The sequence below is a fragment of the Salmo trutta genome, chromosome 14 (genome assembly GCF_901001165.1).
Source record: "Salmo trutta chromosome 14, fSalTru1.1, whole genome shotgun sequence".
In the NCBI taxonomy this organism is placed as follows: Eukaryota; Metazoa; Chordata; class Actinopteri; order Salmoniformes; family Salmonidae; genus Salmo; species Salmo trutta.
In genome coordinates, this window is record NC_042970.1 from 83643813 (window position 1) to 83667351 (window position 23539).

Genomic DNA, 23539 nt, shown 5'->3' on the forward strand with positions numbered 1-23539 from the left:
TACCTGTAAACCACAGTTTCGGCCTCTCCTGGTAGGCAAAGTCTCTTCAGATCATTTAAGCACGACTTTTTCCGCATTTTGTTATGTTACAGCCTTATTCTAAAATGGATTAAATTGTTCCCCCTCAATCTATACACAATACCCCATAATGACAAAGCAAAAAGTCATCCCCACAGCTTAATGCTGCCACCACCATGCTTCACCGTAGGGATGGTGCCAGGTTTCCTCCAGACGTGACGCTTGGTTTCATCAGACCAGATAATCTTGTTTTTCATGGTCTGAGAGTCCTTTAGGTGCCTTTTGGCAAACTCCAAGTGGGCTGTCATGTGCCTTTAACTGAGGAGTGACTTCTGTATGGCCACTCTACCATAAAGGCCTGATTGGTCTAGTGCTGCAGAGATAGTTGTCCTTCTGGAAGGTTCTCCACAGAGGAACTCTGTCAGAGTGACCATCGGGTTCTTGGTCACCTCCCTGACCAAGGCCCTTCTCCCCTGATTGCTCAGTTTGGCCGGGGTGGCCAGCTCTAGGAAGAGTCTTGGGGGTTCCAAACTTCTTCCATTTAAGAATGATGGAGGCCACTGTGTTCTTGGGGACCGTCAATGCTGCAGGCATGTTTTTGGTACCCTTCCCCAGATCTGTGCCTTGACACAATCCTGTCTCGGAGCTCTACGTACAATTCCTTCAACCTCACGGTTTGGTTTTTGCTCTGACATGCACTATCAACTGTGGGACCTTTATATAGACAGGTGTGTGCCTTTCCAAATCATGTCCAATCATTTGAGTTTACCACAGGTGGACTCCAATCAAGTTGTAGAAACATCTCAAGGATGATAAATGGAAACAGGATTTACCTGTGCTCAATTTCAAGTCTCATAGCAAAGGGTCTGAATAAGGTATTTCAGTTTATTTTTTTCAGATTTTGCAAAAATCTATAAACACTGTTTTTGCTTTGTCATTATGGGGTATTGTGTGTAGATTGGTGAGGAAAAACATGACATTTAATCCATTTTAGAATAAGGCTGTAACGTAACAGAATCTGCATAAAGGGAAAGGGTCTGAATACTTTCTGAATGCATTGTATATTCTGAAAGTAACGCATTGCTAACTATAGTTATTGTTACTCAAATACAAAGTGTAATTAGTTATGATACCTTGTTACTGATTCAAGTAATAATATTATTGTACCACATTATGTTACTGACAAGTTAACCCACAACCCTGGTGAAATGGAAAGCAATATGCATAAATAAAACGTTTCCAAGAGGAGCGTGTCTGGCTGGTTAAATTTTGACAATTGAAGTTTGGTTTAGAAAGTATTGATTTATGCAGATAGAAAGTGAATGGATTTCTGGAGGAATAAGGCCATTTAATTCAAAATGTGACCCTCGTCGTAATTCATACTCTTTAGTACATTTTCATATTAGAGAAGAAAAAGGTACTTCAGGTTTCATGAAGAGGAAAAAATGAGTCTGTCAACATTAGTTAGATACGCACATAATTGACCAGCTTGGCAACAAACACCATTATGAGATCAGGGTCTGTATCCACAAGACATCTCAGAAAATGTCCTAGGAATCCTTTTAAAACCTGTTAGGACTATTAAAAACTCCCAGCTCAGAGGAAGTTTTAGGATGATGTTAGGACACTGCCCAGTCAAACTGAGCCCAGAGTAAAATCAACTCATACACATTGTGGATACAAAATCAACTCATATTGCATCTTTAACATAAACCCTAGATGCCTTCAATTGCCCAATTTATAGGCATATATGTTTAAATAATGTGATATTGTGCTCCAAAGGGATTACTTGGAATAAATAACATGATGTAGGTAATTCAATAATCGAAAGAAAACCATGTTTAATTAGCCTAGTGGTTATAAATATTTAGGCATATCATGTGAAATTTACAAAAACAAAGAAATAGGCCTTGTGAAATCATTGTATAAAGAGCAAGAAATACTGTTGCATGTAGGTCTAGATTATTTCTGGATTGATCATATAGAAATATCAAAACATTCTTTGAACAACTCCAAACCAATTGCATGTGGTGCAGGAACCACTGACCCACTGCCTTTTTCTATTACCAAGACACCTGCTGGTAACTCTTAACTGGTCAGGACAGTTCATGAGGTCTCCTAAATACCTGTCCACTAGGTGGAACTCATGACTAAAGAGGCTTCATGCATAGATATGATTTTTACCCATAAGAGTAGGAGTAAAATGTCTCTAATTTCAGCACTTACGACACATTTTCTACTCTGATACACATTGTGGATACGGTCCCAGTATTTGGCACTGCACTGTGTATTGCCTTTTGATGTTCTTTCAGTAATTTAAAACTCTTCCCACACTAAGAGCAGTTGTAAAGCTTCTCTGCTGAATTAGCTGATGTTTCTTTAGGTCTTCAGTATGACTGAAGCGCTCCCCACACTGGAATCAGTGAAAAGGCTTCTCTCCTATGTGAGTTCTCTGGTGAGCCGTTAAAGACATGCTCCGGAACTTTGGCGACAACATAAGTATTTATTAAACCTCCCACTATGGGCTGGATGTGTAGTTCATACATGCTTAATCTATGAGAATAATTACTGTCCTAGTTGGAAAGGAACTGTTTTCTCTACATTTCCCCCCATGTGGACCAGCCCCCTAGCAATTCGAGTTCCAGTCAATACACTTCAGTCCCTCGCCAATTTGAATGACAGCTAGCAAGATGCACACACAGCAAAGCGAGAGAGCGAAATTACTTGGTGCACATATGTGACGTAGTATGCAATTTTTGGGGACCACTTTTGGCTCAAGAGCTACTTTCATAACTATTGGCTAAAAAAAGTTACAGAACATATCTTAAGTTTCAAACATCACTGAAACTAACCACATGCAGAGAGCAATGGTAAGGCTTGTTGCCTGTGCGAGTTAGCTGGTGAGTCTTTAGTTTATGTAACAGGCTGAAGCTCTTCCAACACTGACAGCAGTGGTAAGGCTTCTTTGTGAGTAAACTGGTGTCTATTTAAGGTTTGTAAAAGAGAAAAACTCATCCCACAAACAGCAGTGGAAAGGCTTCTCTCCTGTAAGAGTAACCTTGTGTCTATTTCATTTTCTTGGTGTCTAAAAAATCTTCCCACATTGACCTCACGGGTAAGTCTTCTTTATTTCGAGACTGTTTTTGTGTGAATCACTGAAAATTGATAATGGAAGTCATGCCTTTGGTCACTCTAACAAGTAGTTAACGAGACCATAAACTCACCTTTAAGTTTAAAATAAAAGTCCTTCTCGTCAGTTGTTTGACTGCGTAAAGGATGTTCCAGGAAAAAACATCTGTAATATAAACTTCAGCCCGCGTTCTAAAACCGGAAGTGACATTTTTGTGCTGCCATCAGTGAGCTAGCTATGTAGCTAGCAACGCAACGTTTTACCAAGAAAGAAAATATATAAAGCAATTGAAAGTGATATATACTTGATACATTGTTCAGCCAAGCATTACTGCCACTACCAGAACACTAGATAACAAAATAGCTTTACTCTATGAAAATGACAGTTTTAGCATAGGTGTGGGGCTTTTGTTTTGCTTGCTGCGGTGCTAAACTAGTCTCGGAAAATGCTAGACATAGGGCAAGAGCACTAACAATGAGGGGATTTGATTAATGCACCTGGATGAACCAGGTTAGCGTTGATTGCATTCGTTTTGGAACCGGGTTGCCTCCCGGGAGTAAGCCGGGTGCCCGGTTTTGGCCGAGGGTGAAGTCTGCTCAAAACAAAAGTGAGGTAGGTTAACCTCTCTGGGCCAGTGGGACGCTTGCGTCCCACCTACTCAACAGCCAGTGTAATCCCGTGGCGCGATATTCAAATACCTTAGAAATGCTATTACTTCAATTTCTCAAACATATGACTATTTTACACCATTTTAAAGACAAGACTCTCGTTAATCTAACCACACTGTCCGATTTCAAAAAGGCTTTACAACGAAAGCAAAACATTAGATTATGTCAGCAGAGTACCCAGCCAGAAATAATCAGACACCCATTTTTCAAGCTAGCATATAATGTCACATAAACCCAAACCACAGCTAAATGCAGCACTAACCTTTGATGATCTTCATCAGATGACACACCTAGGACATTATGTTATACAATACATGCATGTTTTGTTCAATCAAGTTCATATTTATATCAAAAACCAGCTTTTTACATTAGCATGTGACTAGCATGTGACTAGCATGTGACTAGCATTCCCACCGAACACTTCCGGTGAATTTACTAAATTACTCACGATAAACGTTCACAAAAAACATAACAATTATTTTAAGAATTATAGATACAGAACTCCTATATGCACTCGCTATGTCCGATTTTAAAATAGCTTTTCGGTGAAAGCACATTTTGCAATATTCTGAGTAGATAGCCCAGCCATCACAGGCTAGCTATTTTGACACCCACAAAGTGTGGTACTCACCAAAATCCGATTTACTATTAGAAAAGTTTGATTACCTTTGGTGTTCTTCGTCAGAATGCACTCCCAGGACTTCTACTTCAATAACAAATGTTGGTTTGGTCCCAAATAATCCATAGTTATATCCAAATAGCAGCGTTTTGTTCGTGCGTTCAAGACACTATCCGAAGGGTAAATAAGGGTGACGCGCCCGACGCGTTTCGTGACAAAAAAATTCTAAATATTCCATTACCGTACTTCGAAGCATGTCAACCGCTGTTTAAAATCAATTTTTATGCAATTTTTCTCATAAAAAAGCGATAATATTCCGACCGGGAGTGGTTGTTTTCGTTCAAAGAGAGAGAAAGTAAACATGGTGTCAGCTCGGGCACGCGCGCCCCAGTCTCATTGTTCTCAGATCGACCACTTACAAAATGCGCTAATGTTTTTCAGCCAGGGCCTGCAAAGCCACCATTCAGCTTTCTGGCGCCTTCTGAGAGCCTATGGGAGCGTTAGAAAATGTCACGTCATGCCAGAGATCCCCTGTTTTGGTTAGAGATGATCAAGAAGGCCATGAAATGGTCAGCGAGAGCGCTTCCTGTTTGGAATCTTCTCAGGTTTTGGCCTGCCAAATGAGTTCTGTTATACTCACAGACACCATTCAAACAGTTTTAGAAACTTTAGGGTGTTTTCTATCCAAATCAAACAATTATATGCATATTCTAGTTTCTGGGCAAGAGTAGTAACCAGTTTAAATCGGGTACGTTTTTTATCCGGCCGTGAAAATACTGCCCCCTAGCCCCAACAGGTTTTAAGAAAGTGGAGTATTGAGTAGGATTCCGAGTTTTCACATGCAAAAGTGATTACTTTGATAAAAGGCTTTGTCTGCCTTCCCAATGAAAACTAGTTTGAAAATCCAAACACATTTCATGGAAAAGAGATGTATGTTTCTGAACGATGCATCATGATGCCTTGATGACAACATGTGGCACAGATTACTGTTCGATTGAGAAGGGTGCTCCTCTCATACTGCTTTTGCCCCACGGGCCATGCGATAGCTGTGCCAACTTTATTTAAATAAATAACATTCAAACACAACTCCAGAGCATGACTTTGACTCTTCTTTCACCACCATCATTTTTATTTTATAATAGCTACAGTGTTTATAACATGATAGCAATTTTAGAAGGTTGTCACCCTATAAAATATACATGATTTTAACGAAAATTCTTCTTTCACTACCACTATTTATTACCAGACATCCAGGGTTTATTACAGGATACTGAATGATTATAACGTCTTACTTCAAAGTGTTTGGGGAACATTGTTGTGAGTTCCCTAGCGTTTCTTCAGAGCTGATGACTGCCTGAAACTCTCCCCACATTGGGAGCAGTGGAAATGCTTCTCTCCTGTGTGAGATAGCTGATGTATCTTCCGAGTTAATAACTGACTAAAAGCATAACCATACTGGGAGCATTGGTTGGCCGGCATTGTAAATAAGAATTTGTTCTTAACTGACTTGCCTAGTTAAATAAAGGTTGGTATTCTTCTTTCTTTTGTGTGTCTGTTGGTGTGATTTGAGATTTGAGGTTGGTGTGAATGTTCTATTGCCATACTGGCTGGAAAGGTTCTTATCTCTTGCTTGCTAGCTAGCCAACTTCGGCTAACTTACTGTCAAGTCAAACAGTGCAGCCAGAATAAGAGCAAAGTAGCTGCATTTGCATTTGTTTAAGCTGTTTTCTAGTGAAATTTATTTGGATACGTCCATAACAATGAGCTAATGATACGCGATTTCACCTGGCATTGAAAATGAGCTCTCTCGGCAGGACACTGTTGTTCAGAGGAGCTAGCCAACAACACAACTAACACAACACAATAACTTCAAACTGAAGCTGGAAAGGCTGCAAGCTAGCTGGACTTCGGTTCATTTTACCGTTTTCTATTGATATTTCTTTGTATATATCAATATAAATTACACTGATTCAGGATTTTTACTGGCTGAGAAAAGCTGCCTGCCTGTCTCATCCCGACTCCTGCCTGACACGTTCAAGATTACTATGCAACAGCTGGAGAACGAATTTGAATATAAAAACAATGTTGCAAATGTCAGAGAGACAGACAGCAATGTTTATACAAATCTCAGCTATTGAAAACGAAATGTTAGTCTAAAAGAAATGTGAGGTAACGTCTAGATGCTATTTATAGTGGAGATCAAGTTTATAAATTGCCTGGCTGGGCTGATGAGACAGTGGATTGCGCAGTCAGATGGAACAGAGAAAATTTTAATGTCATAGATTTAGCCAGTGGTAACTTGTGGAATAGCACCGGCTGGTATGCGGTTTCAACCAATGAGCATTCAGGATTACACCCACCCGTTGTATAATATGTTAAATGCTTGAGTTTACCTTAACACTTGATTTTGAAAGTTGACAGCTCTTGTTGTTGTAGCTAGCTAGTGTAACTTAGAACGCCCAACCTATGCGTAGCTAGCCACAATAAGGATTGGCCTTTCATGGCTACCATTGCTACCGATGTGAGTGCTACGGGGCGGGAATCATTTAGGCAGGTTACCTTCGCTTCCTTGGGCACAGGGACTATGGTGGTCTGCTTGAAACATGTAGGTATTACATACTCGGTCAGGGAGAGGTTTATAAATGTCAGTGAAGACACTCACCAGTTGGTCTGCGCATGCTTTGAGAACACGTCCTGGTAATCCGTCTGGCCCCGTGGCTTTGTGAATGTTGACCTGTTTAAAGGTCATGCTCACATCGGCTACCGAGAGCATGATCACACAGTCATCCGGAACAGCTGGTGCTCTCATACATGCTTCAGTGTTGCTTGCCTCGAAGGGTGCATAAAAGGCATTTAGCTCGTTTGGTAGACTCGCTTCACTGGGCAGCTCGCGGCTGTGTTTCCCTTTGTAGTCCGTAATAGTTTTCAAGCCCTGCCACATCTGACGAGCGTCAGAGCCGGTGTAGTAGGATTCAATCTTAGTCCTGTATTGACGCTTTGCCTTAGTCCTGTATTGACGGTTTGTCTGAGGGCATAGTGAGATTTCTTATAAGCGTCCGGATTAGTGTCCCACTCCTTGAAAGCGGCAGCTCTAGCCTTTAGCTCGATGCGGATGTTCCCTGTAATCCATGGCTTCTGGTTGGGATATGTACGTACGGTCACTGTGGGGATGAAGTCGTTGATGCATTTATTGATTAAGCCGGTGACTGAAGTGGTATACTCCTCAATGCCATTGGATGAATCCCGGAACATATTCCAGTCTGTGCTAGCAAAACAGTCCTGTAGCGTAGCATCCGCGTCATCTGACCACTTCCGTATTGAGTGAGTCACTGGTACTTCCTGCTTTAGTTTTTGCTTGTAAGCAGGAATCAGGACGCTAGAATTATAGTCATGTTTGCCAAATGTAGGGAGAGCTTTGTATACGTTTCTGTGCGTGGAGTAAAGGTGGTCTAGAGTTTTTTTCCCCCTCTGGTTGCACATGTGACAAGCTGATAGAAATTTGGTGAAATGGATTTAAGTTTGCCTGCATTAAAGCCCTCAGGCCACAAGGAGCGCAGCTTCTGGATGAGCATTTTCTTGTTTGCTTATGGCCTTGTACAGCTCGTTGAGTGTGGTCTTAGTGCCAGCATCGACTTGTGGTGGTAAATAGACGGCTGCGAATAATATAGATGAGAACTCTCTTGATAGATAGATTGGCCTCCCTAGTGGTGCAGTGGTCTAAGGCACTGAATCTCAGTGCAAGAGGCGTCACTACAGTACCTGGTTCGAATTCTGTCTGTATCACGTCCAGCCGTGATTGGGAGTCCCATAGGGCGGCGCACAATTGGCCCAGGGTCGTCCAGGTTTGGTTGGGGTAGGCCATCATTGTAAATAAGATTTTGTTTTTAACTGACTTGCCTAGTTAAATAAAACAATTGTGTGGTCTACAGCTTATCATGAGGTACTCTACCTCAGGTGAGCAATACCTCGAGACTTCTTTAATATTAGAAATTGCGCACCAACTGTTATTTACAAATAGACACACACCCCTTACCAGACGTAGCTTCTCTGTCCTGCCGATGCACTGAATACCCAGCCAGCTCTATAGTATCTGTGTCGTCGTTCAGCCACGACTCTGTGAAACATAAGATATTACTGTTTTTAATGTCCCGTTGGTAGGATAGTCTTAATCGTAGATCATCCATTTTATTTTCCAATGATTGCATGTTGGCCAATAGTTTGCGTGGTGGTGGAGGTTCACTCACTCGCCTACGAATTCTTAGAAGGCAGCCGACCTCCGCCCCCTTTTTCTCTGTCTTTTCTTGGGCCTGGTCTCTAGAAAGCAGTACATCCTTCGCGTCGGATTCGTCAAAGAAAAAATGTCCAGAAGCTCTTTTCAGTCATAGGAGACGGTAGCAGCAACATTATCTACAAAATGAGTTTAAAAAAAAGTTACAAACAACGTGCAAAAAAAAAGCACATTTGGTTAGGAGCCCGTAAAACATCAGCGCCATTATAATCGAGTCAACTGAAGTATCGTGCTTTGTGCTCCGGAGTAGGGCACCTGTTAAGGGAGTCATCTCCGCGGTGTCAATGGAAGTTAAGGAGGAAAACCTTTCGACAGGAATCCCAGGTGTGGTTAGTGCCCATCGTTTGACCTGCATGGTAGAAGGAAGAAAGGAAAACAAAATGTGGTTCTATTGTGTTTTTTTTTTAATGATGAGCACTTCCCTACACATGTCAAGCTGAGGTACATGAGGTACGCAGAAACCAAACCATTACAGTGTACAACTTTTAAAGGATTTGGCCGTGTTTCAAGTGTGTGTAGACGGGTGGAGTATACAGAAGATCGGATTGAAGAACGGCCATGTTGCAATTGTGGTGGGGATCATGACCCAGAATTCCTGGAGTGCCCTGTAAGGGTGAAGGAGGTTGAGTGGGCAAAAGTGAGGGCGGTCCATTGGATATATCCTATGCTGAAGCAATCAAAAGAAGAACAGGTGAAATTGAAGAAATGGTAGTGAATAGCCCTATTTGTCAACCACCAAGATAGATATCATGCTGTATGTAAAGAAAGTGGATTTAGTGGTGTTCATTGCAACTGTGATAAACTGCACGGCCAAGTAGAAAGGAAATCAAAGAAATTGGACTTCATTGTGGCTGCAGCAGGAAAGTATCTGGGGCTTCAGGAATTCACAACGGAACATTTACAAGGATTATAGGTGATGGAAGATGTGCCTCCCTCGCAGGCTCCTGAGCCTGTTTAGGGATCAGACATGGATAGGGTCATTCCTACAATGCAGTGCCTTTTCTGTCCTCAGGAAATATCACTTCTTATGTAGTGTAAAATTAGGATTCCAAAAGGCTTTAAATATAAGGTCAGGTGTCCTTTACCTTAAAAACACAAAAATATGGACCTTAAAAGTGAATTTTCTGCATTTTGAAAACGTTTTTTCAGTGGACGTAGGTGTTTTTGCCACCGGTGTTATTAATCAACTTCCACGAGAAATATAAGCCTTAAAATAATAACATACTTAAAATCTTTCTTCATTATTTTATAGTCCTAGTTAAATTCTCGCTCATCAATAGTTATTTTATCATAATTATTGTATTTATTATCATTTTATTTAAGATGTTCTATGTGTCCCTGATATCACTTTCCACGCTGTTAGTTTTTTTGTAATTCTCTATTTAAGAAAACAACCCCTTGCTACAATGACACCACATTCAGGAAGTGTTGTAATTCTTCATTAAAGAAAACAACCCTTTTCTAAAATGACACCACATTCAGGAAGTGTTGTAATTCTCCTTTAAGAAAACAACCCTTTTCTAAAATGACACCACATTCAGGAAGTGTTGTAATTCTCCTTTAAGAAAACAACCCTTTTCTAAAATGACACCACATTCAGGAAGTGTTGTAATTCTCCTTTAAGAAAACAACCCCTTCCTACAATGACACCACATTCAGGAAGTGTTGAAATTCTCCTTTAAGAAAGCAAACCCTTCCTAAAATGACACCACATTCAGAAAGTGTTATTATTTCTTTGGTGGGAAAACAATGGTGCAAAACTAAATAAATATGAACACTCAGTTGTATCTATTTGTCCATGTTTCATGATGTTAGTCTGTACATCCAACTCATATGTTTTCACCCTGTTACTCTCAATTATAGAGAAAATTAACCAAATGTTTGATAGAGAAGTTAAAATCATGTTCAAGTGTTCACCATTATGCTAGCTCAATCTTGCTAACTCAGTGCTATGGCTAATTTGGGCTCCAAATTTCCAGCCTGTTAGGATTATGCACATAATAAGTAAATAAAAATAATAAAAAGTGCCTGAGCTTGACCAATATGTTTTTCTGAAAGTCAAACGTCTTTTTTCAGATAACACATACATATATATATTCTATGAGGTCCAAAAGCAACCATATGGTAGGAATGATTTAACAGATAAAGCAAGGAGTATGTTGATGAGTGATTTTTGGGTAGTCAGTATGATTTTATCCATATCAATTTTGTGAGAAAAAAAAAATCATCCAGTTTGTGGCAAAAACACAGCTTTTTGCATGTAGTTCGTCATAAAACCCAATGAAGAAGCTTTTAATCATGGTTATAGCTATCGATACTCGACTACTCTGGTCTGTGTGTGATTACGTTGGAAGTAACGTTAGACAAGGAAAAGTTAGCTATCTAGATTAGTCTTCAAGCATAGCTGGATATTCTACTTTACTTTCAAACTACAACGTAAAACTGACATTAGAACAACGTTGTCAAAAGAACATCAAACGAAAGTCCGGAGATATACTTCTTTCCCACGTGGACAGAGACGTGCTAGCCCGCTAGCTAGCTACTGTATCAGGTAGGTAGCAAAGGTTACGGTCAGTTATACTGCAGCCGAGTTTATGTTTTTGTACACCACGAATCATATTATTAACCCATTTTACGATTAGCTAATGTTCAGGGCTTTCATTTGATAACTTGTTTAATTCCCGGTTTGTGAGGTGCCGACAATCACCCGAAAAGTATTGTTGAAAGTTGCTAGCTAACGTAGATAACTATCCAAATAACTCTAGAAGATTGGAAAATTCTCTATTTAAACTTTTACGCTGAAACGAATAACTTTTATTTTCATGTCGACATTACATTGTTGAACGCTATGTTATGAAATCTGCCAAAAGCATAAAGGCTGGTTTACAGTCCGTCTATCGACATGTCTGTGTAGACAATTGTCGTAGCAACATCATGAACATTCTATTGTCGTCCGACATCAAACTTTTCGTTCTGAAAAAGTGTAAACACAAAACGACAGCCTCTACATGACATCAGCAGCCCTGTGCTCCAAATAACATACTTTATTTTAACACCAATAAAACCATCCGTTTAAAAACACATTCAGTAAATGTCAGCCAGGTTCGTTACTTGCTAACTAGCTGGCTAGCCAGTTCAAATAATGACCAGAGTATTCAGTTGAAGTCAGAAGTTTACATACACTTAGGTTGGAGTCATTAAAACTCATTTTTCAACCACTCCACAAATTTCTTGTTAACAAATTATAGTTTTGGCAAGTCGGTTAGGAGATTTACTTTGTGCATGACACAACACATTTTTACAGCAGTTTACAGACAGATTATTTCACATATAATTCACTGTATCACAATTCCAGAGGGTCAGATGTTTACATACACTAAGTCGACTGTGCCTTTAAACAGCTTGGAAAATTCCAGAAAATTATGTCATGGCTTTAGAAGCATCTGATAGGCTAATTGACATCATTTGAGTCAATTGGAGGTGTACCTGTGGATCTATTTCAAGGCTTATTCAAGGCTTACCTTCAAACTCAGTGCCTCTTCGCTTGACATGATGGGAAAATCAAAATATATCAGCCAAGTCTGGTTCATCCTTGGGAGCAATTTCCAAACGTCTGAAGGTACCACGTTCATCTGTACAAACAATAGTACGCAAGTATAAACACCATGGGACCACGCTGCCGTCATACCACTCAGGAAGGGTACGCGTTCTGTCTCCAATAGATGAATGTACTTTGGTGAGAAAAGTGCAAATCAATCCCAGAACAACAGCAAAGTACCTTGTGAAGATGCTGGAGGAAACAGGGACAAAAGTATCTATATCCACAGTAAAACGAGTCCTATATCGACATAACCTGAATGGACACTCAGCAAGGAAGAAGCCACTGCTCCAAAAGCGCCATAAAAAGCCATACTACGGTTTGCAACTGCACATGGGGAGAATGATCGTACTTTTTGGAGAAATGTCCTCTGGTCTGATGAAACAAAAATAGAACTGTTTGGCCATAATGACCATCGTTATGTTTGGAGGAAAAAGGGGGATGCTTGCAAGCCGAATAACAACAAAAATTATCTCAAATTTGAAGTCATCAGACCAAAGGACAGATTTCCACCGGTCTAATATCCGTTGCTATTGTTTCTTGGCCCAAGCAAGTCTCTTCTTATTATTGGTGTCCTTTAGTAGGGGTTTCTTTGCAGCAATTCAACCATGAAGGCCTGATTCACGCAGTCTCCTCTGAACAGTTGATGTTGAGATGTCTGTTACTTGAACTCTGTGAAGCATTTATTTGGGCTGCTATCTGAAGTGCAGTTAACTCTAATGAACTTATCCTCTGCAGCAGAGGTAACTCTGGGTCTTCCTTTCCTGTGGCGGTCCTCATGAGAGCCAGTTTCATCATTGCGCTTGATGGTTTTTGCGACTGCACTTGAAGAAACTTTCAAAGGTTTTGACATTTTCCGGAATTGACTGACCTTCATGTCTTAAAGTAATGATGGACTGTCGTTTCTCTTTGCTTATCTGAGTTGTTCTTGCCATAATATGGACTTGATATTTTACCAAATCTTCTGTATACCTCCCTTACCTTGTCACAACACAACTGATTGGCTCAACGCATTAAGATGGAAATAAATTCCACAAATTAACTTTTAACAAGGCACACATGTTAATTGAAATGCATTCCAGGTGACAGCCTTGATGACAGCTTTGCACACTATTGGCATTCTCTCAACCAGCTTCATGAGGTAAAGGGTGGCTACTTTGAAGAATCTCAAATATAACATCTATTTTGATTTGTTTAACACTTTTTTTGGTTACTACATGATTCCATATGTGTTATTACATAGTTTTGATATCTTTACTATTGTTGTACAGTGTAGGAAATAATAAAAATAAAGAAAAACCCTTGAATGAGTAGGTGTGTCCAAACTTTTTGACTGGTACAGTATATGTATGATGTATAAAGCCAGGCACATTTAACATTTAGGCTGTTGATTATAGACCTAATTAAGTTGGGGTTTCCTCACTGTTCTTAGACCATTAAAACCTGTTGAGGATCTTATCCCGATCTTATCCCGGTATTGGGATTCATTGTCATGTGACCATGGCGGGGAATTCAAAACTGCAAGAGTAATCATTTCAAAAAATCAAATAATCAACTATTTTCCTCCATTTGAAAGATATATCTCCTAAATCTAACCACGCTGTCCGATTTTCAGAGGCATTACGGAGAATGCATAAAGTTAGGTTATGTGAGGAGAGTACATTGACAATAGCTGCGTGTAATGTTTAGCCAATTCAAAGAAGGGCATCAACAGACAGAAAACTAGCTAGAATTATGCACTTACCTTTGACAATCTGCATCAGATGACACTCATAGGACATTATGTTATACAATACATGCATTTTTAGTTCCATCAAGTTCATATTTATATCCAAAAACAGCATTTACAGTCGCGGTGAAATTCAGAATTTTTTTCGGCTCGAATGCACCCAGTGAATCCAGCATTACAAATCACGGAATTACTATTCGAAAACATTGGTAAATTATAATACATACATTCAAAGAATAATATATTATCATCTCGTAATTGCTACCGAATGGCCAGATCTCAAAATAACTTTACTGGGAAATCACATTTTGCATAAACTGGGTACTATGCTAACAACAATAAGCTATATGCTAAGCTAAGCTATACCGTTAGCATTAGCATCATCTAATATCGATAATAACATTCTAAATATCCCCTTACCTTTGATTATCTCCATCAGAAGGCGCTGCCAGAGATCCCAGGTCCAGAACAAATGTGGTTTCTTTTGACAAAGTTCATAATTTATGTCCAAATAGTTAGCGTTCAGTAGGCTCCCACAAAATGAGGTGGGCAGTGTAAAGTCACGTCGAAAAGCTAAAGAAAACCTAGTAAATAATCTATTTACGTTTGTTTAAACATGTCAAACGTTGTTTAGCATTCATCTTTTGGTCCATTTTTAACGTGAAACATCAGTAAACATCAGTAATATTTTCACACAACCTATCAAGTGTCTAGAATAAACGATAATGACAAAGGCACTCTTCTCAGATTCATGCGCAGGCGCAAAAAATGAAGTGATGACGTGTCAACTTGTAAGCTTTCTAATTCGGTCTGTATTCATGACAGATGCTTCCAACAACTTTCTAAAGATCGTTGACATCTAGTGGAAGCAGTAGGAGTTGCGAACTGAATCCTTTCTCACTGTGGTATCTTTAAAACAATGACACTAAATAGTACAGTCACAAAATTCTCATTTTTTTTAATCTATTTTTCACAGGTTTTTGCCTGCAATATGAGTTTTGTTATACTTACAGACACCATTCAAACTGTTTTAGAAAATTCAGAGTGTTTTCTATCCAAACCTAAACAATAATATGCATATTCTAGCTTCTGAGTTGGTGTAGGAGGCAGTTAAAAATGCGCACATATTTTTTTCCAAAATTCTCAATACTGCCCCCTGGCCTCAACAGGTTTTAAGGAAAGGGCTGTTTTCTCATCTCCTAACTCCACCGCATTGTTCTCAACACCAAAATGCTGATTAAAAAATGCTGGTTAAAAGAAAAGGAGCCAATTCAACAGCGCACTGATTTGATTCAGAACCGCGGAGAGTGACCGCATTTGTTATAAAATAACGTTTTTTATTAGTGTTCTGTTGTTCTGACAATATAACCATATACAATTACAGTCTTAGACTGATGGACTGTACCATCCTCACAGCCCCCACAATCAATAGATCAGTCCACTCAGACAGGAGCCAATCAGAAAGGTGTCTTGTACACCATGATTATTATAATTTTTTTGCTACTGCTCAACTAAAGAAATCACTGTTGACCAACAGCCAAACAATGGACCAGTCGACTAAATGGAGTCAGCACTAATGTGTTCTAATCTTTCATTTTCATTACAGGTCATCTAACTGAACTATATCTGTCTTGACATTGACTTCATTGCTGTTGTTGCCACGTGAGCAGGACAATATGAGTGGAGAGAGGGAAACGTTGATGGAGGAAATGGAACAGAGTTTATACACTTTAACCAACGACAGTTTACGCTGCCTGTGTGAACGCAGTGGAATAGGTGGCAAAGATGGCTCTGATGTTCAAGGAAAGAATCACCATCACTCATTGTGCCGTAAAATCCTGGAGGAACTTGGGAAAAATGCAGATTCAATGGAATCGGAGGAGCAGGGAATGTCTTGGTTACTCCGACTGAAAGAGGACATCAGAAAGATACAGGAGGATTGTATCGGTGCACCTTTGAGTCCCAGCCAATCCATTAATGATGATGCTGTAGACTGTGATGAAGAAGGGAACCAGAAGGACATGGATTGGTTACCTAGCAAAATGCTGGAGGGGGAACCCATGAGTCCCAGCCAATCATTTGATGACGATGCTGTAGACTGCGATGAAGAATGTGTGAAGGACAGGGATTTGTTGCCTAGCAAAGGGCTGGAGGTGGAGCCAGCTCCAGAGAGACACACACCAGAGCAGAGGGAGGAGAGCGTGAGTGGGTCCCCCTCTCTGTCCTCTCCTGGTAATGCCTTACTGCTGGGTCTGAAGAGGGTGTCTGTGCAGCTGGTCGACTGCAGGAAAACACCAGGGTTGAGAGGAACTGCTGGAGGAGATGAGGAGGAGGAAGGAGATGTGATTCATCAAAGTAAGTGCAGCAGGATACCTTTTGTTTTGGTTCTATGTACCATTGTGAAGTTCAGTTATTGTTATCTAACATTACAGTGCAGTCCAGGAGCCTCTGATATCAACGTTTGTAAGTTGCATCAATACCTTTGTGTGTAACGTAGAATCTTTAAGAGGACAGTGACATATCAAATGTATTTTTCACACACGCCGAATACAACAGGTATTACTGTGAAATGCTTACTTAAAATGCAATGGTTTTCATTTAATGCCTTCATTGTAGAATCGTAAAACATAGAAGACAGCGACATGTAATGCACTCCCCCTGCAAGCTAACATCACTCCATTACCTCTCTAACATCACTCCATTACCACTCTCTCTCTCTCTCACATCACTCCATTACCTCTCTCTCTCTGACATCACTCCATTACCTCTCTCTCTCTCTGACATCAATCCATTACCTCTCTCTCTCTGACATCACTCCATTACTTCTCTCTCTCTCTGACATCACTCCATTACTTCTCTCTCTCTGACATCACTCCATTACCTCTCTCTCTCTCTGACATCACTCCATTACCTCTCTCTCTCTCTGACATCACTCCATTACCTCTCTCTCTCTCTGACATCACTCCATTACCTCTCTCTCTCTCTGACATCACTCCATTACTTCTCTCTCTCTCTCTGACATCACTCCATTACTTCTCTCTCTCTCTCTGACATCAGTCCATTACCTCTCTCTCTCTCTCTCTCTGACATCACTCCATTACCTCTCTCTCTCTCTCTCTCTGACATCTCTCCATTACCTCTCTCGCTCTCTCTGACATCACTCCATTACCCCTCTCTCTCTCTGACATCACTCCATTACCTCTCTCTCTCTCTCTCTCTCTCTCTCTCTCTCTGACATCAATCCATTACCTCTCTCTGACATCACTCTATTACCCCTCTCTCTCTCTGACATCAATCCATTACCTCTCTCTGACATCACTCTATTACCCCTCTATCTCTCTCTCTCTCTCTCTCTCTCTCTGACATCACTCCATTACCTCTCTCTCTCACTCTCTCTGACATCACTCCATTACCTCTCTCTCTCTCTGACATCACTCCATTACCTCTCTCTCTCTCTCTCTCTCTCTCTCTCTGACATCACTCCATTACCTCTCTCTCTCTCTCTCTGACATCACTCCATTGCCTCTCTCTCTCTCTCTCTCTGACATCACTCCATTACCTCTCTCGCTCTCTCTGACATCACTCCATTACCCCTCTCTCTCTCTGACATCAATCCATTACCTCTCTCAGACATCACTCTATTACCCCTCTCTCTCTGACATCAATCCATTACCTCTCTCTGACATCACTCTATTACCCCTCTCTCTCTCTGACATCACGCCATTACCTCTCTCTCTCACTCTCTGACATCACTCCATTACCTCTCTCTCTCTGACATCACTCCATTACCTCTCTCTCTCTCTGACATCACTCCATTACCTCTCTCTCTCTCTGACATCACTCCATTACCTCTCTCTCTCTCTCTGACATCAATCCATTACCTCTCTCTCTGACATCACTCTATTACCCCTCTCTCTCTGACATCACTCCATTACCTCCCCCTCTCTCTCTCCCTCTGACATCACTCCATTACCCCTCTCTGACATCACTCCATTACCCTCTCTCACATCACTCCATTACCTCTCTCACATCACTCTCTCTAACATCACTCCATTACCTCTCTCTCTGCCTCTGCCCCTTCTCTCTGTCTATCCTCCCTTTCTCAATAACTCCATTACCTCTCTCTTTGCCTCTGCCCATCTCTGTCTATCCTCCCTCTCTCAAATCACTCCATTACCTCTCTCTCTTTGCCTCTGCCCCATCTCTCTGTCTATCCTCCCTCACGTTTGCTCCATTGTCTCCCACTTTCTATATCTCTACCGTGACTCGGTCTGCCCTCCCTTTCTGCCACTGCCCCCCCCCCCTCCCCTCCTGGTAAGGCACCTAGACTACCGTTCAGAGAGATTGACCTCATTACTACTTGTTTTTGTAAGAATTGGTGATGTGCTGAATGCACTGAGGTGTCTATTTTTAAACTAGTAGCACACAGCTCGGACATCGCATGCATACCCCTCGACATGGCACCAGAGGTCTCTTCACAGTCCCTAAGTCCAGAACAGACTATGGGAGGCGCACAGTACTACATAAAGCTTCAACATGTTTCATCGAAATGTACAGCTGTGTGTCGTCCGCATAGCAGTGAAAGTTGACATTGTGTTTGTGAATGACATCACCAAGAAATAGAATATATAGTGAAAAAAATAGTGGTCCTAAAACGGAACCTTGAGGAACAACGAAAATTACAATTCTTTCCGACAACCAAGCAAGAACTTGTCCATGTAGACAAATTAGGGTTTCCAATCTCTCCAAAATAATCTGGTGATCGATGGTGTCAAAAGCGGCAATAAGGTCTAGGAGCACGAGGACTTGTGCAGGCTTCATTCTTTTCACTCTGTCATTTAGGTTAGTATTATGGAGTAACTACAATGTTGTTGATCCATCCTCAGTTTTCTCCTATCACAGCCATTGTTTTAAAATCACCATTGGCCTCATGGTGAAATCCCTGAGCGGTTTCCTTCCTCTCCGACAACCGCGTTAGGAAGGACACCTGTATATTTGTCAGTGGTGTAAAGTACTTAAGTAAAAATACTTTGAGGTACTATTTAAGTCGTATTTTGGGGTATCTGTACTTTACTTTACTATTTTATATTTTTGACAACTTTTACCTCACTACATTCCTAAAGAAAATAATGTACTTTTTACTCATTACAATTTCCCTGACGCCCAAAAGTACTTGTTACATTTTGAATGCTTAGTAGGACAGGAAATGGTCCAATTCACACATCCCTGGTCATACCTACTGCCTCTGATCTGGCGGACTCTCTTAACACAAATGCATCGTTTGTAAATTATGTCTGACTGTTGGAGTGTACCCCTGGCTATCCGTAAATTAAAAAATCAACAACATTGTGCCGTCTGGTTTGCTTAAAATAAGGAATTTTAAATTACTCATACTTTTACTCTTGATACTTAAGTATATATAAAACAAAATACTTTTTGACTTTTACTGAAGTAGTAATTTACTGGGTGACTTTTACTTGAGTCATTTTCTATTAAGGTATCTTTTACTTTTACTCAAGTATGACAATTGGGTACTTTTTCCACCACTGATAGTTGTAGTGACTGGGTGTATTGATACACCATCCAAAGTGTAATTAATAACTTCACCAGGCTCAAAGGGATATTCAATTACTGGTATTATTTATTTATTTTTATTCTTAAGATTATTTAGGCTTGCCATAACAAATTGGTTGAATACTTATTGACTGAAGACATTTTAAGCTTTTCATTTTAAATTAATTTGTAAAAAACTCTAAAACGATAATTCCACTTTGACATTATGGGGTATTGTGATGTCATTATGGGGTATTGTGATGTCATTATGGGGTATTGTGTGTGAATTCATGCTGTAACACAAAAAATGTGGAAAAGATAAAGGGTGTGAATACTTTCTGAAGGTATTCAGACCCCTCAACTTTTTCCACATTTTGTTTGGTTACAGCCTTATTCTGAAATTGATTAAATCATTTTTTCCCTCATCAATCTACACGCAATACCCCATAATGACATCACAATACCCCATAATGACAAAGCAAAACAGCTTATTAGAAATGTTGGCTAATTTATTTTTTTAAGTCCGGGCTCTGGCTGGGCCACTCAAGGACATTCAGAGAATTGTCCCTAAGCCGCTCCTGCACTGTCTTGGCTGTGTGCTTAGGGTCATTGTCCTGTTGTAAGGTGAACCTTCACCCCAGTCTGAGATCCTGAGAACTCTGGAGCAGGTTGTCATCAAGGATCTCTCTGTACTTTGCCTCGATCCTGACTAGTCTCCCAGTACCTGCCGCTGAAAAACATCCCCCCCACAGCATGATGCTGCCACCACCATGCTTTACCGTGGGATGTGGCTAGGTTTCCTCCAGACGTGGCACTTGGCATTCAGGCCAAAGAGTTTCATCAGACCAGATAATCTTGTTTCTCATGGTCTGAGAGTCTTTAGGTGCCTTTTGGCAAACTCCAAGCAAGCTGTCATGTGCCTTTTACTGAGGAGTGCTGCAGAGCTGGTTGTCCTTCTGGAATGTTCTCCCATCTCCACAGAGGAACTCTAGAGCTCTGTCAGTGACCATTGGGTTCTTGGTCACCTCCCTGACCAAGGCGCTTCTGCCCCGATTACTCAGTTTGGTCGGGCGTCCAGCTTTAGGAAGAGTCTTGGTGGTTCCAAACTTCTTCTATTTAAGAATGGAGGCCACTGTATTCTTGGGAACCTTCAATGCTGCAGACATTTTTTGGTACCCTTCCCCAGATCTGTGCCTCGACACAGTCTCGGAGCTCTACGGACAATTCCTTCGACTTCATGGCTTGGTTTTTGCACTGTCAACTGTGGGACCTTATATAGACCGATGTGTGCCTTTCCAAATCATGTCCAATCAATTGAATTTGCCACAAGTGGACTCCAATTTGTAGAAACAGCTCAAGGATGATCAATGGAAACAGAATGCACCTGAGCTCAATTTGAAGTCTCATAGCAAAGGGTCTGAATACTTATGTAAGTAAGATATTTCTGTTTTATTTTTAATAAATGTGCAAAAATGCCAACCTGTTTTTGCTTGGTCATTATGGGGTATTGTGTATGTAGATTGCTGAGGATTGTTTATTTATTCAATCTATTTTAGAATATTGCGGTACCGTAACAAAATGTGGAAAAAGTCAAGGGGTCTGAATATTTTCCGAAGGCACTGTAATACCTCAATATGATGTCACTTCTGTTTGGACAAACTGTATTCACTGTTTGTTTGATTGTCTCTTTCACACAGGAGAGAGACGTGGAAACCGTGGATCTTCTGGGGAGCCTCAACAACAACCTCATCATGCTGACGACCCAGACTGGAGTCTCGCCACATCAAAACACCTCAACAAACAACCACAGAGACATACAGGGAAGAAACCTCACCACTGCTATGACTGTGGAAAGAGTTTCAGTGTTTTATCAGGCTTGAAAATCCATCAAAGCACCCACACTGAAAATAAACCATTCCAATGCTCCAAGTGTGGGAAAGGTTTTGCAAACAACCACTATCGAAAAATACATGAGAAAACAGTACATGAGCCTCCCACAGAAAGGTCTTACCACTGCTCTAAATGCGGGAAGAGCTACAGTTTTTTATCAACATTCAAAAATCATCAAAGGATACACACAGGAGAGAAACCATTCCAATGCTCCAAGTGCAAGAAAAGTTTTGCTCAGAAATCCACTCTAAAAGCACACGTGCAAACACACATGCCTGCCGCAGAAAGGCCTTACCAATGTTCCTACTGCGAGAAGAAGTTTTGTATATCGGCGTCCTTTAATTTCCATATGAGAATGCATACTGAAGAGAAACCATTCCAATGTTCCGTCTGTGGAATGCGGTTCATTCAAGCCTACTTACTGAAATCACACAAGTTTAAACACAAGCCCACCGAAGAAAAGCCCTTCAGCTGCTCAGAATGTGGGACGGGTTTTGCCACGAAAGGTAGTCTCAAATTTCACCAGCTGATGCACAACCCGGGAGAGAGACCATACCGCTGTTCTGAGTGTGGTCATTGTTTCTCTCATCCGATATATCTGAAGAAACACCAGAAGAGGCACAGTAAAGACAAGTCCATTGTCTGTGAGCTGTGCGGGAAGACCTTCAACCATCCAAGCAACTTCAGAACTCACATGAAGATACACCGAGGAGTGAAACCATACCACTGCTCCGAATGCGGCAGGAGCTTCATATTCCGCCAAGGTTTAACAACACACCAGCGTGTGCACACAGGAGAGATGCCTTACGTCTGCGATCAATGTGGGAGGAGGTTTTCTCAGTCCAATTCTTTGGTGACTCACCAGCGAACACACACTGGGGAGAAACCTTACCCATGCTTTGTCTGTGGAAAGAGCTTCAGTCGGTCACAAAACCTGGCTGCCCACAAGAGAACTCATACTGGAGAGAAGCCTCACGCCTGTGATCAGTGCGGGAAGAGGTTTTCCCGAACCGACGCACTGGCTGTACACAAGCGCACTCACACTGGAGAGAAGCCTTACAGCTGTGATATATGCAGGGAGACATTCACCTATTTAGTAGCCATGTTGAAACATAAGAAAGGACATGGACATCCTGCAGGTGATGTTATCTGTGCTGAATGGCCTCAGGACGATTCCAGCTCTGTCTATGAATAGAGAGAACTTTAACTTGCAGAAGACATCAATTTGTTGTTTTACTTACAATCTAACCCCCAGAGAGAGAGGGACACAAACACTCACACACATGCGGAAGAACCCAGAGGGCGGCAGGTAGCCTAGCGGTTAAGAGCGTTCGACCAGTAACTGAAAGATCGCTCATTCGAATCCCTGAGTCGGCAAAGGTTAAAAGAAAATCTGCTGTTCTGCCCTTGAGCAAGCCAGTTAGCCCCAAACACTTGCCCCTTCCCTGGGGGCTGTTCCAAATAGCAGATTCATTGAGGTACTGTCCTAAATATTCTCAACTATCATACTTTTTTTGACAAATATAGACTTGAAATTTGAGTAGTAGTGGTAGTACATATACAGGAAGGAGTGGCTTCCATCTGGCCACTCTAACATAAAGGAGTGCTGCAGAGATGGTTGTCCTTCTGGAAGGTTCTCCCATCACCACAGAGGAACTCTGGAGCTCTGTCAGCGTGACCATCAGGTTCTTGGTCACTTCCGAAACCAACGCTAGTCTGCCCCGACCTCAGTTTGTTCATGTGGCCAGCTCTAGGAAGTGTCTTGGTGGTTCCAAACTTCTTCCATTTAAGAATGATGGAGGCCAATGTGTTCTTGGGGATCTTCAATGCTGCAGACATTTTGTGGTACCCTTCCCCAGATTTGTGCCTCCACACAATCCTGTCTGAGCTCTACGGACAATTCCTTTGACCGCATGGCTTGGTTTTTGCTCTGACATGCACTGTCAACTGTGGGACCTTACATAGGTAGGTGTGTGCCTTTCCAAATCATGTCCAATCAATTGATTTTACCACAGGTGGACTCCAATCAAGTTGTATAAACATCTC

The 23539-nt window shown here is 41.1% G+C and overlaps 1 protein-coding gene across 1 annotated transcript; it reads left to right on the forward strand.

The window, feature by feature from the left end:
• The first annotated feature begins 10971 nt into the window (after positions 1-10971).
• LOC115147699 (zinc finger protein 883-like) lies at positions 10972-23083 on the forward strand. Its single transcript, XM_029689999.1, has 3 exons — positions 10972-11274; positions 15657-16405; positions 21301-23083. The coding sequence occupies exons 2-3, from the start codon at positions 15727-15729 to the stop codon at positions 22686-22688; spliced, it is 2067 nt and encodes a 688-aa protein (XP_029545859.1). The 5' UTR covers positions 10972-11274; positions 15657-15726; the 3' UTR covers positions 22689-23083.
• Positions 23084-23539: the final 456 nt, after the last annotated feature.

Bases quoted from the DNA above. Each gene is read 5' to 3' on its own strand.
- LOC115147699 (XM_029689999.1), top strand. From the start codon at position 15,727: ATGAGTGGAGAGAGGGAAACGTTGATGGAGGAAATGGAACAGAGTTTA. The intron at 16,406-21,300 runs GTAAGTGCAGCA...TCTTTCACACAG, and splicing joins AGGAGATGTGATTCATCAAA to GAGAGAGACGTGGAAACCGT.